General features: G+C 39.1%; 2 protein-coding genes across 4 annotated transcripts; both read left to right on the forward strand.

Annotated features, from left to right (window-relative positions):
• Positions 1 to 3: 3 nt before the first annotated feature.
• asb5a (ankyrin repeat and SOCS box containing 5a) lies at positions 4 to 6369 on the forward strand. Of its 2 annotated transcripts, none has more exons than XM_051419296.1 (7): positions 4 to 623; positions 2215 to 2294; positions 3463 to 3570; positions 3792 to 3942; positions 4406 to 4540; positions 5323 to 5514; positions 5767 to 6369. In XM_051419296.1, exons 1-7 carry the CDS (start codon positions 419 to 421, stop codon positions 5892 to 5894), a joined length of 999 nt encoding a protein of 332 aa, XP_051275256.1. In that variant the 5' UTR covers positions 4 to 418; the 3' UTR covers positions 5895 to 6369. The 2 variants fall into 2 exon arrangements, with proteins under 2 accessions (XP_051275256.1, XP_051275258.1); XM_051419298.1 differs by lacking the exon at positions 4 to 623 and adding an exon at positions 1175 to 1575.
• Positions 6370 to 6950: 581 nt separating this feature from the next.
• Positions 6951 to 10230, forward strand: spata4 (spermatogenesis associated 4). 2 transcript variants are annotated; one of them, XM_051419300.1, is made up of 6 exons: positions 6951 to 7249; positions 7959 to 8088; positions 8283 to 8401; positions 8806 to 9026; positions 9254 to 9373; positions 9795 to 10230. In XM_051419300.1, exons 1-6 carry the CDS (start codon positions 7149 to 7151, stop codon positions 9887 to 9889), a joined length of 786 nt encoding a protein of 261 aa, XP_051275260.1. In that variant the 5' UTR covers positions 6951 to 7148; the 3' UTR covers positions 9890 to 10230. The 2 variants fall into 2 exon arrangements, with proteins under 2 accessions (XP_051275260.1, XP_051275261.1); XM_051419301.1 differs by lacking the exon at positions 9254 to 9373 and having other exon boundaries at positions 6952 to 7249.
• Positions 10231 to 16173: the final 5943 nt, after the last annotated feature.

Consider the following 16173-nt stretch of genomic DNA (forward strand, 5'->3'; position numbering starts at 1 on the left):
CATAAATAACTTCATTAAAATACTGTACAATGTAATTAATAATTGTAAATTAAATGCATAATAATAATAATAATAATAATAATAGGAATTGGAGACTTATAATACCTATATATAATTTTAATATGATTTAAATGGAACAGGTAGCACTGTATGTTCAATTTCGTTTGTATAACTTTTGAACACACACACACACACACACACACACACACACACACACAGACATTGTACATTAACACTGCAGTGGTTGCTCTCAGGCACAGTGGCAGCTGCAGAGCATTTTTTCCAGCCTGTACTTTGTCAGGACCAGCCAACCAGTCAGTACGCTGGGAGAAAAAGTAAACTACTCTTGTACTTTTTGGAGTGGCATCTGATCCTGCCTTCATCATAACCAAAGCCCCTCTGTAACGTGTCGGAGGAAATGTCAGACCCAACTGGGGAACTCACCAACAAGCCCTTCGCGGCCCAGTTGTCCAATGCTTACCTCAGCATCTTGGCTCTGTTCTGCTTTAAGCTCTTTGTTAAGATTTCTCTCAACTTGCTGGCATACTTCTACATTGTCCGTGGGAACCGTAAAGAGGCTGCCAGGATATCAGCAGAGTTCTATGACTACGGTCAACAACACAGTGAGTACAAAAATATGAAAAAATGTTTTTGTCCTTCAGGGGGTGTCTTTGCTCCACACTGCATAATTTAAATCATATATAGGTGTGTTAAAGGCAAATTTGGTGTAAAACAAACAACAGTGTTTACACTATACACCAAGCAATATGTTCGACCTCAGGCATATAAGGTCATAGAGAATATATCTTTTTTTTAATCAAGTCACAGTTCACACACAAGCACACACACGTAGTGACAATTTCCGTGTTTACAAATGAGCTATAAATACTGCATTGCTAATCCAATGAGTATAAGAGCTATTCATTGTATTCACATTACTACATACTGTAGATATAAATGATATCCTACTGTTCTTTCATTTGCTTAATAGCTACTTATAAATCCTCAACTGTACATTCAATATTAAATGAAGACACTGTAGGCTGGCAGCTCTTTTTCTCTAATGTATTAATAGAACTCAGTCATGATTCCCCCCCCACCCCCATCCTGCCCTAGTTTCCATTACCAGCTATGCAGTGCACCCTTTCACACTCAGACTGCAACCAAAACAACACTCCACATTCTCAGGAACAGGCGGTCCGAAGGCACATTCTGGGGGAAGAGAGACACGGCGACAACATAATCTGTATCTATCATTCGAGGGGATGTTTAATTTAAAGTGGACCCACTCGATGGAATACTAATTAGCCAAGCTTAGGGTATTAGCCTCAGTCCTGTAGATAGGGTCTTCCTTGTTCTGAAAAATCCGTTTGATGTCTGTAGCTGGGTCTTTTATACCCGTATTTCAAATTAACGTCAGGGGAGGAAAATAGGCTGCATGAATAAAAGAGCATGGATTTCATACGACACATTAGGTTGATTATTATCTATAAATTATGATTAAAATGGACGAAGATGAGAATGATGATGATAATGTGTGGAATGCATTGGCTGTTATTCTGGACATCGACTCAGGTGTGCTTAATGAGATTTTTGTTGTGTGCCAAAATTGCATCCTATAGCCACAGCCAGTTTCTCAGGATGATATTAATTTATCATGTGAGTGGAGTGTACTGTATGCGGTTCGGGATTTCATTAAGCAGCTGTAATTGGTTAAACAATAAAGTAATTATTTTATAATAAGACTTCATGAATAAACTAAATTTAATAAGACGAAAATGTTAGGATAAATAAAATATTCATAAAAATGTCATGACATAAAATCACCAATTTTCCGTTTTAACTGGTATGTAATACGTTTTCATTTGCTATTATATTCATTTAACATTAAATAGTATTTTACAAATAAATCTGCAAGCTTCTTAGTTCAACACCTAAATGACTGTATTAAAAGGTAGAAAAATGCCTTTAATATTGTCTGCACATATCTCCTGTATGTACCTGTACCTGAGTCATTATTACTCCAGGGAAGATAGGATATTTGTTTGTGCAATGATGTTCTGACTCTTATCCTCTTGTACTGTCAGTAATTTAGGATTTGAGGCTTATTCTGCTGTTGCAATTATTTAAAATGGCTATGGATAAGCCTTGGCATCAGCCTAATAACAATAAATGTAAATGGAAGTAGGCACTGAATTCTTATTCTCACTGCAGGATCCTGGGCGGACCGCTCACCCCTCCACGATGCTGCAAGTCAGGGCCGCCTCCTGGCTCTTAGGACCCTCATTTTACAGGTGAAGTGAACACAATCCCCTGGGGGAGTCATGTTCACCCTCCTCATATGTACACATGGGGTCTGCTGTAACAGTCCCCCTGTTGTAATTTAGTTTTATCAGTGCCTTTGTAGAGTTCTGGTTTAGATGTGAATGAAAAAGAGGTTTTGGATGAAAGTAAGGAGTCATCAGGGTTATCTGGGATTAACTATCTATTATCTCATTTGTCCATCTGCACCTCCATTAGTTCTCAATGCTAAATTTTTGGCATTCCTGCAGTCAAGGCTTAAATATGTTCCTAGAATACCTTTCATTTACTTTATAACCAGACTAAAGTGGAATTCTATGAATAGACTAATAATGAAAGACTGATATTTGATAGGAGCATAACACTGTTGCTAAAGTTGTTGAGGCCGGAGCTTCCGCTTGGCCAATATTGGTTGCACAGGTTATAAATTACACTATGCCAGAGGATTGGCTAAATGTCTGCAACATGTGATGTAAAAAGTCAACATCTGGCCGTTATTAATAAATCTTGTGTTTTAAGGAAATGTCAGGTGAAAAGTCGTTTAAGTCGTATAAGCTTACAATACTGTGACATAGCATCTTAGAGAATAAACAGCACTAAAGCACATTTTTGAAGCAAATGAATGAATCTTTGTTGCCATATGGCACAACCAATACACAACAATACACTGTACAGTCTTACAGGAACATAACCATTATATACAGTATCTGAGGTCGTCTACAAAATTGCCGATCAATGCCAATGACTAATAAAGGTGAGAACTCCCCTCCCCCCCTTTTTTTAGTGTTTTCAGCTGCTCACAGATTGAGATGTGTGCCAACAACGCCTTGTTCTCAACTCAGACAAGCTCATGACAAAGCAGTGATATCATTACAGTATTTTACACAGTGATTCATTAGCTCTTTACCAGACCCCTGTTGTCTCTGCACTTTAATTAGCAAGCTTAATAATCTCTATTGTTCAAATGTGACTGCACTGCATAGTTTGTCAATTCCTGACAACCATAACTGAGGAGGAGGGGTCTGTTTTATAAAAGAAGATAAGCTTTATTGATGTTCGTGCAATTCCCAGTGTTCACCAATAGAGGTTGACAAAGGTCATGTATTGCTTAATGTTCCTTATAATGTATAAACGTCTGCGGCTGTTTGATTCTGTTCCCAGGGTCACAGTGTGAATGTTCTGACCATAGACCATGTGACACCCCTTCATGAGGCCTGTGTTGGAGACCATGGCGCCTGTGCCAGAGCTCTCATTGATGCAGGGGCAAATGTAAGTCACGTACTGGCCTTTAATGTTGCTATGCCACGTAGGTCAAATGTCATTTTCATGGCTGGGAAAATCTGGGTTGGGGTAACAAATGAGCAATGCATTGCTTCTTCTGCAGTCACTGTAGAGCTATTAAGTTGTTGTTCCCCCAGGCTGTTGCTATTAGTCAACTTGCATGGTTAAACAAGGCCTAAAAATAACAATAAAAAAAAATGTGTCTACAGGTCAATGCCTCTACAATTGATGGAGTCACCCCTCTGTTCAATGCTTGTACAGTAGGCAGTGTGGCATGCACTGAAATTCTTTTGGAAAATGGAGCAAAACCTCAGAGCCTTGTATACCACCCCTCACCGATCCATGAAGCTACAAGCAAAGGTAAGGACACAATATTCTGCATACATCAGTTCATATATCAGATGACTCAATTGACTTATTGAGTTAATATTGTGTAGGTCTAAACAGCGCTGTGTGACAGTTGTCACAAGTAAGTTCAAGTTCAAGTCAAGTCAGCAACTACCCAATCCCCATTTTATCTGTTTTTGCTGCTGATATTCAATATCTTGACATTACAATATTACCCCTCACTATCACTCACTAGCAAGAACCAATACATCATTCCAACTCTACTTATTATAACTTACACTAGATCCTGTCTTTCAACATGTATCTGTGTCCTTTATTGTGCTATAAAGCACTTTCCTAACAACCCTGCGCTGTAAACAAAAAACAAAAAACCTTTAAAAATAAATCCCAACATGACCCAAGCAGACAGCTTGGAGAATTATCTCGCACTGTCACTTACTCACTGAGTACTGTCTTCATGCTCCATTACTTCCAGGTCATTACGGTTGTGTGGAGGCTCTGGTGACTTGGGGGGCAGATGTGGACATGGACATTCCTCACCTGGGCACAGCACTGTATACGGCCTGCGTCTGCCAAGAGCTGGAGTGTGCCAGGAAACTCCTGAGGGAAGGTCAGCTCTCAGCACAGTGTGGATCTTTACATCTCCATACAGACAGGCACGCGTCCTGTACGGACGCACACACAGTGTATCTCTGTGTGAGCACATTAATTGTGCACAGACATGGAAATAAATACAAATCTGAATGTGCAGTGGATTCTAAAAGCATTTAGACCCTGACACCAAAAACTTGACATTAAAACAGAGAGTAATGGATTTATTTCAGGTGAGCAGTATTTCAACAACATGTTTATTTTGGATTGTGTTGGTGTACTTTCATTATTCCTGATGTACCCAATTAGCAGCGCAGCAATAACACAGTTTTACTTTTTGTCAGTTGGGAAATGGTCAACTGCAGCAGTACGTGTTAGTCTGTCAGTTTTTCCCAAAACGGCTAAAATTCCCTTTTTAGAGATCATATAAGGACATATAGTGTGGATAGGAATCAGGACAGATAGAAGGAATTCAGTTTTAGTAAGGAGAACAGCAACCACACGCAGCCAACAGCAGACTGATCTCATTTTCAAGCTATTTCTCTGCTCATATTCCTTGCTACCGGTGACTGAAAGTAACCATCCTCTCACGGCTGCTGAAAGTCACTTCTGGTAAATGTAGCAAACTTTAGGTAGACAAGGGCAGATACAGGAAGGCAGGAACTTAAAAAAACGTGATTAGAAAAGATAGTCACAAAGTAATTCCTAGATTACAGTGATTACAGTGCAGATGATATCTAACAGTGGACGTTTCTGACTGGACTGTGTCTTGAATGGATAACCAAGTTGTCCTGCATACAGGTGCAAATGTACAGAAAGGCAAATCCCTGGATTCACCCTTACATGCAGCTGCAGAAAAAGACTCCACAGCTGTGGTGAAGCTGCTGCTGGACTTCGGTGCAGACATTAATGCAAGGAACACAGAGTTTCAGAGGCCAGTAGACGTGGCTCCACCCAGCAGTCTAACAGAGGGCTTCCTACTGCTCTATGAAGGTATAAGAACACTTGTAACTTGTTTTTATAAGCAACAAACGATCTGTGTTTTTATCTTTTTTTTGTCCAACTTGTCATATTTATATCAGTGTTTGAACATCTGCATTAACAGATATTAACATGGTCCTTCTATCTGAGTTGTAGCATTACAGTTCTGAAAATGCTGTCCAACCTTAGTCAGTGATTTTCTTTTGGAAGTAATCTATGTGTATGGACGAGCTTATATAATGTTTAATCGCCTCCTTCTCATAGCTACACCACGACTGCTGAGCCAGCTGTGTCGTCAGTGCATCAGGAACTGCGTCGGCCGTGACAGACTCCACCTTCTTTCCCACCTTCCCCTGCCCAACAGGCTCAGGAGCTACCTGCAGTACCAATGACAGGCACAACATCCAAACTGTCGGCCTAAATGGGACTTACAGGAAAGAATTCCTTAACACAAAGAGCGCCTCCATGAACTCTTCCTACCTTTAATTTTTTGCTTCCAGTCAATGCAGTAAGCAATTAATTGAAATTAGTCACAGAGTAGACAATCTGTGTTGAGCTGGCTTGCATCCCATATGTGACTGTGGACCCGGATGAATGTAAAGCAGGGGGTTTCTAAAATAAGAGCTTGTAGGATTATCCTTGGCTGGATAAACTGTGGTTAAAGAAATCTAATCAAAGTATTATTTGCATTTCAGTTTTTGTCATATTTAGAAGATGCTGTAATAGTTGCAATAGCTATCAGACAGTGACGCACTTTTAAAATATTCTGATGTCATAGTGCACAATATGTGAATGAGCATTCATTATTTTGCATTTGATATATAATGCACTGCACACTACTAGATTATTAAATTGTTTTGAAATCTGGTGCATTCCAAAATATGTTGTCTTTGTACATATGCAGGGCTGTGCTGGTAATCAATGCTGTGATGTGCAGTGGAAAGAATTGTTAATTCAAAAAATTTGAAAACAAAAATAGTTGACATTTAAACTTGGATTACTGAGTGCTGGCAACTGGAAGAGGCTGACCTTATTGGAAAATCCTAAATGGAAAATATGAGTGGGTGGAGCAGCAAGTGTTTGTTTCTATTGCTGAGACAAATAATACTGCAATTAAATAAAGCTCCTAGGACATTATGAACAAAATAATCGTATCAATGAAGTAGCAGTATGAAGTAACCTTTAATAATACTGAGTTTTACATTTTTTATAGAATTATTTCACAATTTCATGGTCATATTACATGTTTGTAAAAATATATATATATACATATATATCTTATTTTTCTATTAAATATTAAAATTAATATACAGGAATTGCTCAATACAATTTTGTATTAATGTTACATCCTCTGGGGGGCAGTAAACCGCCACCAGAGTGTGTGTGTGTGTGTGTGTGTGTGCGCGTGTGCGTGTGTGTGTGTGTGTGTGCGTGTGCGTTGCCACAAGTCAAAGAAGTCTGTCATGTCGTTGCCATGGAGATACAAACAAAAGTCCAGCGAGTCAAACGCAGGCTGTTAACGTTACTTACCTTGGATAAAATGCGGGTTAATTGGGGTTTAGTGTGATCAGCTACACGGACTGCCTTGTTTTATAGTTAACAGTCACATATTATTGGTTTGGAGCTTTCCTCAAGCTCAGAGCAGCATGTTTTATGCACAGTCTCCCAAAAAGACGGGCCTGCCAAGAGAGGTTGTGAAATGGCTGCAAGGCCTCGACTTATCAATGTATCCGAAGAATGTGCGCAGGTAAAGACTACACAACCCACTGTCTGCTTACTTACAGCATACATTTCCCAGTAGGCCGGATAAAAACGCAGCTCGGTGTCCAGACTGTAAACCGGGATAAATGTACTTTAAACAGTCAGTTTAGCGTTAAACGTCTTGGTAACACAGCGTTAACTTAACCGCTGTGTGTACAAGGTTAACGAGCTCATTGACAATACAAGTGAGTTACTATAGTTAGATATTAGTTCACCAAGATGACTCCAGTGAGCTGTATTTTAATGTGAAGCAGACGTTTGCGGTTAAAACAATGGTGAGCTAGCCAAAAACAAAGTTATAGCTACAGTAACGTTACTAAAAACGCTGGCTAGCTTGGGAACGTTATTCGTAAAACCCACAGGCTAACAATGGCTCCATAGTCGCTTTGGTTGAGCATTTCCTCACTTAACTGATTGACTTTGCCTTTAATGGTCAGGAAAGGGCCTTACTGGGATTAAAACAGTCGTTTACAGTAAAGAGTATCCTCTAGCAGCATAATACATGAAGGTAGCAAAGCATATAACTTACCAGACTTCTAGTGAAATACTGTAGATCAAAATAATGGAAGAACCAAGCATAACAAAAACAGAAACATCAATGCTTTCCAATGCTGTCAAGACAGCAAATTGTTCCAATTGGATTTCACTGTAAGGTAGATATATACTCAGTTTGTTCTCCCTACTTTTTGTTACAGAGATTTTTCCAGTGGTTACCTTGTGGCAGAGATATTTTCTCGTTATTACCCCCAAGACTTTTCTGTGCATTCGTATGACAAAGGAACATCACTTTCTGCTAAACAGAGGAACTGGAGCCAGATCGAGAGGGTAAGAGAAACATCTAAAAGATAGAATGAGTGGAGAAGAAATGGCGCTTTGTTCAGTGGAGACGATGTGGAATAAAAGACTACCCAACCTACCATGTATACTGAAGTGACATTATGACATTTTCTTTACCTACGTGTACTTGAGGGATCTGAAACAGGAAGTCAGACTATTCTGAAACGTCTGTATTGTCCCAGTCTTTACAGAGGCAGAATCTGCACTTAATGAAAGAGGTCATTGATGGAGCCATCCACTGTAAGCCAGGAGCGGCTGAGCTGTTGGTGCAGGAGGTTTATACTGTTTTAACTAACAGGAGGTAAGGGTTGATGGGAGCAGGGCAGAAAGGAAACAGTTTGAGGCTGGTTTAAAAATGCATCAGCGACTTTCTTTAACCAGACAGACAGGGTTTATGTAGCATTTCATCTGGAGGTTAGAAAAACAAATTCAATTTTATTTTGTATATTTCTTTAAGACACTACTGTGTGGATTGCCAATTGCTGAATTGTCAGGCTGATGTGCCTCTCAGGAATGTGTTAGATATAACTATACATAAAACTATACAAGATGTAGTGTAAGTGTAACCTTACTCTAAAGCTGTCACAGGGTTGATTGACATTACAACTTACCTTGTAAAAACATATATTCACACAAATGCAAAACATAGAAATATAACAACATAATCATGTGTGTATTCTAATTTTTGTAAGTCCTCCTTCTCAGGATCAGAGATGTGCAGGGCCCAGAGTGGGACTTCACTGACCAAGAGTACCAGGAGCTTCTGCCCACATTGGCTCGCTCCACGGCCTCCAAGGCCATCAAGAACAACCTGAGGATAACGGAGCTCATGGCTGAGCCTGACATCAACACAAACCAGAGGAAGGCAGAGGTCATCCTCCACAGGCACCTGGAGCACAAGGCTGTAGAGAGGGTTCTCAACCCTGGTAAGTCACCCAAGGGTGATATTGAGCTTACTGTTTGGGAAAATATAGGGTGCTCTTAGATCTTTTTCAAATTTGTTTTTTCTTATAAAGAAATGTCACATGGACTGACAGAATGTTGGCATAGTAAGTTGAAAATGTGAGGATACTTATAAGAATTTTATGATCTGAAACGTCAGCTCTTGAGTCGGATTTCTCTGAATGTGACAGAATTTGGTCAATTTTGACAGGACGTTTTAAAGTGAAACGAGAAAAGGCTAATCTGGGTCAGCTGGCAGCCAAAAATCTTGGGCTATCCAGCCACGGTGATGAGTGCTTTGACAGCCCTTCATCTAAAGATACTACATCAAGTACGTGTCAAGTCTTATATTCTCTCTCAACAGGAACGAGAATACTGATTCGATAAGTGTGCTTACATGCATCATCATTTCGGTGTTGTGCTCATGACACAGTAATGTCTCAAAACAAACAAAACAAAGCTCCCTTTATCAAAGAATGACTGTAACAGTTAAATGCTAGTTTTTTACATTTTCTGTGAGAGTGGAAAAAGTAATATTCCAGTCATCAGGGGCAGTATGACTTTTGAAGTCAGTTGTAATGACAAATGATCGATAAGAGTTCATACTGTAAATGATTAAAGCAACAGTGTTTTGTTACTTCTTCCCTTGGTGCCAAATAACCTTGTGTACATATTTGATTTATTGACGTAAATGTAATTGCAGCTGCATTTGATCTATTTTTACATCTATTTTCCAATTTCTCCTATTTAAGAGTTGTGCTCCTCATCAACATGGAGTGGAGCTGCTGTTTCCTTTAAGGAGATAAAGGTGCACCAGCCTGTCAGACGCTCCCTGGTTAGCTGCTGAAGGAACTGCATGGAGATCTGTGCTCTCTTACTGTATTGTGTGTGTCACTTGATATAGTGTGATATATGTTATTTTTCACAATTACTCAAAGCATAGCCTTTTTTCAACTATTATGCTACACAAGGAGTATAGTTTGTTTTAAAAGACAGATGGTGTAACTGTTTGTTATGGCTTTGGTAACGTTACAGGGCCTCTACCTTCATGTTTGGGCTATGCCTGTTTGTACCAGTAGGTGGCAGCATTGAGTCATGAGCAGAGCAGTCCTCAATGTGTAAAGAGACCAAAATCCACTGCTGTACGTGTACCATTCACAAAAAGAGGAAATAAATCAAAAAAATGTACGGGCTTTCCTGTTTGTGTTCACTGCTCTGAGTTCTTAAATGCTGTGCACAGTTCCTTAGACCATTACTGAATATGCCTCTTCCATCCTGTTTCACCACGTTTTCTCAATCTGCTAAGAAATTAGGATCTGTCACCTGCCAAATGCTGGTAAATGTAGGTTTCAGCCCATTACATTCACTGTAGGAGGTCCCACTTTAGGTAACTAATCCCAATAACAGATTTCTAAACTGGCTTGCTAGATTTGGGGGAATAACCAGTCCCTATGACACGTGGACATGAAAGCTTTTTTCTGTCTTGTTTCTCATTTAATCAATGGTCCAAATTTTCTAGCCTATAGTTGAATACATTTCTAACTGGCCTTGATTTTCAAAAGAGATGGCCAAAGGCAAATATGTTAACAAAACCTTGCCCATGATAATATGAATTAAATGTCCAGTGTGTAACATTTAGGATGATCTATTGGCAGAAATGGAATATCATGCTCATAGGTATGTTTTCATTAGAGTATAATCATCTGAAAATAAGAATAATTGTGTTTACGTTACTTTAGAATGACACATTTTTATCTACAGAGGGAGCAGGTCTTCTACAGAGGCTGCCATGTTTCTACAGTGGTCCAGAATCTAGATAGGGTCTTTCCCATTTTTCATGGCCACCATATTTTCTCCTACATGCTTGGAAGGCTGAGCTGTATTCAAATGGTTGCAATCCTACACACTGGTACTTTAAACGTGCTGACCTGTCTTTATGTGTCATCTAGAGCAGCAGAGGAAGGTAAACAATTGTGAGCCAAAATGAATTCCATACCTGTGACAATTTTATGAAAATTGTCATAACGGGTAGATCACTCACCGTTTCTCTACTGGAACGAAAGATCTTGTTCATGCTGTTCTTACCCTACTTAATTTCTAAGCATCTTGAGGGCTCAAGGGTCATGTAAGTTTTCTCCTTTAGTTGTATTGTAACCCAGTCTTATATTTTACCTTCTGTCTAATTTTAACATGGATGAATAGATAAAGGATTATTTGACAGACAGACTGCAAGTGGCTGGTGGTTTGTCTGACTCACCAGCCAAACAAACAATGGTCACTACTGAGTGGCTGGTCAAATTTGAACATTCACTAGCCATTTGGCTGGTGGACAGTTCATTTTTGCCTCCTGGAGCCGGTTACAAGAGAGCAATACTGCTCGTGGTCTGGTGCTTTATGATTTTGAGTGCGACAACTGCTTCTTATAACTAAACATATGCAAGATGCATTTATCTTTAAGGACAATAAAGTTAGCTTTAAGGTTTTAGTTGAAATTATAATTTTATGGGGTTTTTTTTGTTTGTTCAAAAGTCAAATACACACACACACACACACACACACTAGCTGTATTCAACTTACTATATAATTAAGATTTTTTTATTCTTGATTTTTGGTGTCATCAATCAGCATTTACAGTCTGATGGTATAATATTAAATTTGGTCACTAATTTGGTTTAACTCCTGATGCTACATTTAATACTATGTACATATATGTGTTAATTACATATAAACCAAATGTACAATGCATAGTTAATTGACTTGCCCTTATAGGCGTATGCATTTCTAACCAATTAAATCCAAAGTATGCACCCATGATGATCTGTGGCTGATCAACATAAATATCAATGCACCCTTTCAAACTATTTTCTTCTCCTGGTTATTATTTTATTCTCAGAGGATAACATTCATGCAGATTTACTTAGATTGAGATCACTCAAAATCTGTTCCCAAATTTCCAAGCACTCGTGGATGCTCAGTGATGTACAGTGTACAGTACAAGTGAGCTGTGAAGCTCGTGAATAACGGATGACAGGATGATAAGTGTTTCTGGCGGGCTGCCTGGCTTCTCGTGTGGTCTAAGGGCTTCGGCTTTCAATAGAGAGATAGGACAATGTTTTAATGATACGATCTCCACAGCCTCAACAGACTATTAATACAGATGACCATGAGATTTATTGCTACTATAGTAATACACCAGTATCTGACTCTTAAACTGTTGTAGAGGATAGCAGCATTTGGGTCAACTGCAAAAATCAATTAGTTGCTCAACAACAGTTGAAACAAAACATTTTTTTTAAAGTCAATCAACCATTTAATGAGTGTAGATATCTGACATTTGAGAAGGCTATAATATATCTGATGGTCTCTTTGAAAGCAGCCAATCCTTTTTCCTTGGTAGTCAATGGCTGGTAAAGCCTCTTTCCCTGCCTCCCTCAGTGGAGCTGTAAAACCTGACCTCCTTAATCTTTCAGTGTCTTTTGATTTCCCTCAGCTTGACTGGGCGTGAACACACATCAGCACTTAAGACGGGGAGCACTGTCGCCTGTTGATTTCTCCAGACGCTGGGTGATGAGCGTTGGAATTTGGATTTTAAGTGTTGAGCCTCACATTCAGATGCATTGGTTTTTTACGGAAAATCCAGATAGAGAAATATAACTAGAGTCAGCAGGAAGTGATACCATATAAATGCAAAATAAATGACCTGTATGATACAGAAAAGCCAGAATCCTGATATATTCTTTTTTATAATGCACAATAACGTACACTGTACGCTAATAATGATGGGCGAGGTGGGCTGCTTTACATAAAAAGCACTGGCTATGGTTACAGGGTGTTTATATTTATACTACATCTACACGCCTCTCCTAGTGAACAATATCTAGGGCCTGGTTGCTATGGCAACTAGCAAGCCCATACTGGAGAGCGACCAGGAGACATTAATAAGCTTACTGTGAGCTTCTCTGGCTCCTTCTGTTGGTCATGAGCACAGGCAGTGGCTGTGAGGGATTTCAACCTGGACATATATGCGTACAAAAAGATATGCAAGTACGTCAAGATGATAAATACATGTACATTAATTTATAAAACACAGATAGCATGTGTGATTAATTGGAGATGTCAGGCAACTGATGTTAGAAACTGAGGATGCCTAAAATGCCCTAATAAAGTGTTTCACCATCTGCTGATTTTTCCTATCGGCATCATGGTACCCACAGTGTGAAGGAAGCGCTAGTGGCGAAGGCGAAGGGATACAGCGCGGGAGGGGGGTTGGAAGCACAGACAGGAGCACGCCTAGCCAGTGAGGGGGAGATCGTGAGTCTTTGTAAGCTAAGGATTCCCCTAGAAGAAAAAAAAAGCCCTCCCCCATTCCCCCCACAGCAAATCTCCCACCCCTATTAACAAAGCCATGGTAAGCTAGTGTGTGGCCATGTTATCCAGGCCAAGGGTGGGGCACTTTGTGTGTCTCTATGTTGGCATGCACACAAACGTGTGAAAAGTCATGTGCATATCAGATTCTAATATTTATATGTATTTATTCTGTATCCACTAATGAACTGCTTTGATTTATTTACATATTTTCAATGTAGTTACAATGCGTTAGGCACTAACAAGCTGCTGGCCCCCGATGTTCTTAATTTTCAAAATCCCAAGAGACAAAGCTAATTATGTGCAAATGAATATGTTCTTTATGTGCCGCATGGAAACAATACCACTTAAACAAATATTAAAATATCATTCATCACATTGGAACACAATTAATCCTTAAACTGAGAGACTGGATTTTATTACTGCGGTTTTTAAAGTCATATGCATTACAAATATTTAAGAGCAAAACTCCAAATTAAAGATTGAATGCTTTGTGTAAAATAGGAATTCAGGTCAGAAATGTTCAAAAGACTGAAAAACATACCAAGAGAACACAGTGGGCTTGTAACTAAGTTTCTATTCCATAATTAATGATAACTGGCAAGGGAAACATAAACAACGGATTCAGTGAGTCCAACACGTTTCAGCACACTGACTTTATCAAGCTACTAAAAAAGCAGGAAAGTGCCTCTGTGCAGTGGAAGCAAGTGACCACAATACCCTTTACATGCTACAAAACAGCACCACTCTCCCTCGAGAAGAGTGAGCAAACCTGCTAGAATTAGAACAACAGTAGAAAGGGCAATGGAAACAGGAAGGTTAAAGTAAAAATACAACATAAGACAAAGGCTGAATGTCTTTTGGCTCAAAGCAAGAAAAGAAAAATGGCTAACCCACTTACAACAGTTTGAGTCATTTCTTAACACCATGTAGTACAATAAATCACTAAAACAGAATAACAATGCGTATTATAATATATATATATAACCTTTTGTATGTAAGTGTACCACAAACATTTGATGTTTACTTGTGGTTTAATTTGTTTGAGCAATAGAGTAAATGATATTTGTGCGTGGGAGCAAATTATATCACCAACTTTAACTGAAAACTGCAGGAACACTACAGACAACAGAAAATGACCATACAAGAAACAAGGTTGAATGTGTAGGTGCTGGATATCTGTCCACATCAGACTCAATACACACAACAGGTGATTTACACTAGGAGTGCTTACCTTAATAACAGGATAAACATATTCACATATTGACATGTTGTCCCCGGTATTTTTTATGCTTTTTATTAATATTACCACCTAAGACTAAGACAGAATGGAGCGGGGAAATCAACACATATTTACTCATTTTATAGCAACTGGAAACATTTGTTTTGAAAAATATGTGCTCGAGCCTCTACCTAACTCTTGTTCCCATACCCTCTTTTGCTTTCAGTTTGCAAATTACACAACATACTTTAAGTGCTAGACATGGCCATTTTTTTGTTGACCACACGTTTAAGTTTAATCCTGTTGCAGCAGACAGTCGTAATAAGTTGGCAGGAGAGTCCAGACTTGCTTGATCTGGGTCAAAGTAGCTGACCAACTGACCGACCATCAGACACACGGACCGACCATCCCTCAAGCTATGTCTCTAGCATGACTCAAAAAAAGCTAAGTTGCTAAATTAAGCTAAAAAAAAAGAGGGAGGAGGTTAGACCACTTGGTCAGACAATATGTTACAGCAGGCTAACTGAATTATTAATTAAACCTCAAACATTAATGAAGCATTACATTTTAACATCAATAAATTATTACATTCATTTTGAAACATTAGCATAAACAAAAGACCATAATCAAGATGTCGGTGCGGTTCTATCAGAAGGCCTACAAATGAAGCTATTGGGGGTTCCTTTCATTAGGTAAGTTATACTGTAGGTTGAGGGCAAGGTAAAGGCTGAAGAGATAAGATAGCATTCAACATGTCTATGCATCAGTAAAGCTACAGGTTGTCACCTTATTTAACAATTACACTGCTTCTGACAAATTAAACCATCACTCTCAAAAGCATTTCCCATCTGCTCAATCACAAACTGGTCTTCCGATGCACCACTCAGTCACTTTATTATTAATTATCTTTATAAGCGAATGTGTTTACTTCTTCTCAGAACTCTTTACTTGCTTCCTTCTTGACTGCTTCCCAGTTCTCTGCTGCGGCAGAAGCTCAATTTCCCCACAGGGATCATTAAAGTTTCATCTAATCCACCTGTCTCATCATCCATCCATGAACCCATCTGTCCATACTTGAAGTCAAGATTTTAGTCATAGAGCACATTTCATCCCACAGCAGTTTAATGTACCTCAGTGATTGTCTAATTATCCATCTGTGCCTCCTGTCCCTCTGTCCATCCCTCAGTAAGTCAATATTTTAATAATGTTGTGTAGAATTTTGCCCGTGGCCATGTCGTTGCACTGCTTGCTACTCAAGACTTTTGCACAACCTTCCCAAATACAGTGTGTATTTTTAGTTTAGTGTACAGTGTGGAGACACTTTCGGGCAGTTAGCCAATGACTGCATATTTCCCAAAATGAAAACTGGGAATTATTAAAAGAAGCAATCCATTGGCTGTCCGAAGAGTTTCAAGACCATGAGCTGTAAAACATAGCAGACCACACAATCCTTAAGTTTAAATCTTAAAAATTAGCCAAATGTGGGCAACACCTTACTGTCTGTCTGCATTTACATGATAAGAATCCAATGACACCTCCTTGGT

The sequence above is a fragment of the Dicentrarchus labrax genome, unplaced genomic scaffold, assembly GCF_905237075.1.
Source record: "Dicentrarchus labrax unplaced genomic scaffold, dlabrax2021, whole genome shotgun sequence".
Taxonomy (NCBI): Eukaryota; Metazoa; Chordata; class Actinopteri; family Moronidae; genus Dicentrarchus; species Dicentrarchus labrax.

Excerpts from the sequence above, each read along its gene's own strand:
- spata4 (XM_051419300.1), top strand. The coding sequence starts at position 7,149 with ATGTTTTATGCACAGTCTCCCAAAAAGACGGGCCTGCCAAGAGAGGTT. Across the intron at positions 8,089-8,282 it reads ACTGGAGCCAGATCGAGAGG|TCTTTACAGAGGCAGAATCT; the intron begins GTAAGAGAAACA and ends GTATTGTCCCAG. Across the intron at positions 9,374-9,794 it reads ATCTAAAGATACTACATCAA|AGTTGTGCTCCTCATCAACA; the intron begins GTACGTGTCAAG and ends CTCCTATTTAAG.
- asb5a (XM_051419296.1), top strand. The coding sequence starts at position 419 with ATGTCAGACCCAACTGGGGAACTCACCAACAAGCCCTTCGCGGCCCAG. Across the intron at positions 2,295-3,462 it reads TTAGGACCCTCATTTTACAG|GGTCACAGTGTGAATGTTCT; the intron begins GTGAAGTGAACA and ends TTCTGTTCCCAG. Across the intron at positions 3,943-4,405 it reads CCATGAAGCTACAAGCAAAG|GTCATTACGGTTGTGTGGAG; the intron begins GTAAGGACACAA and ends CATTACTTCCAG.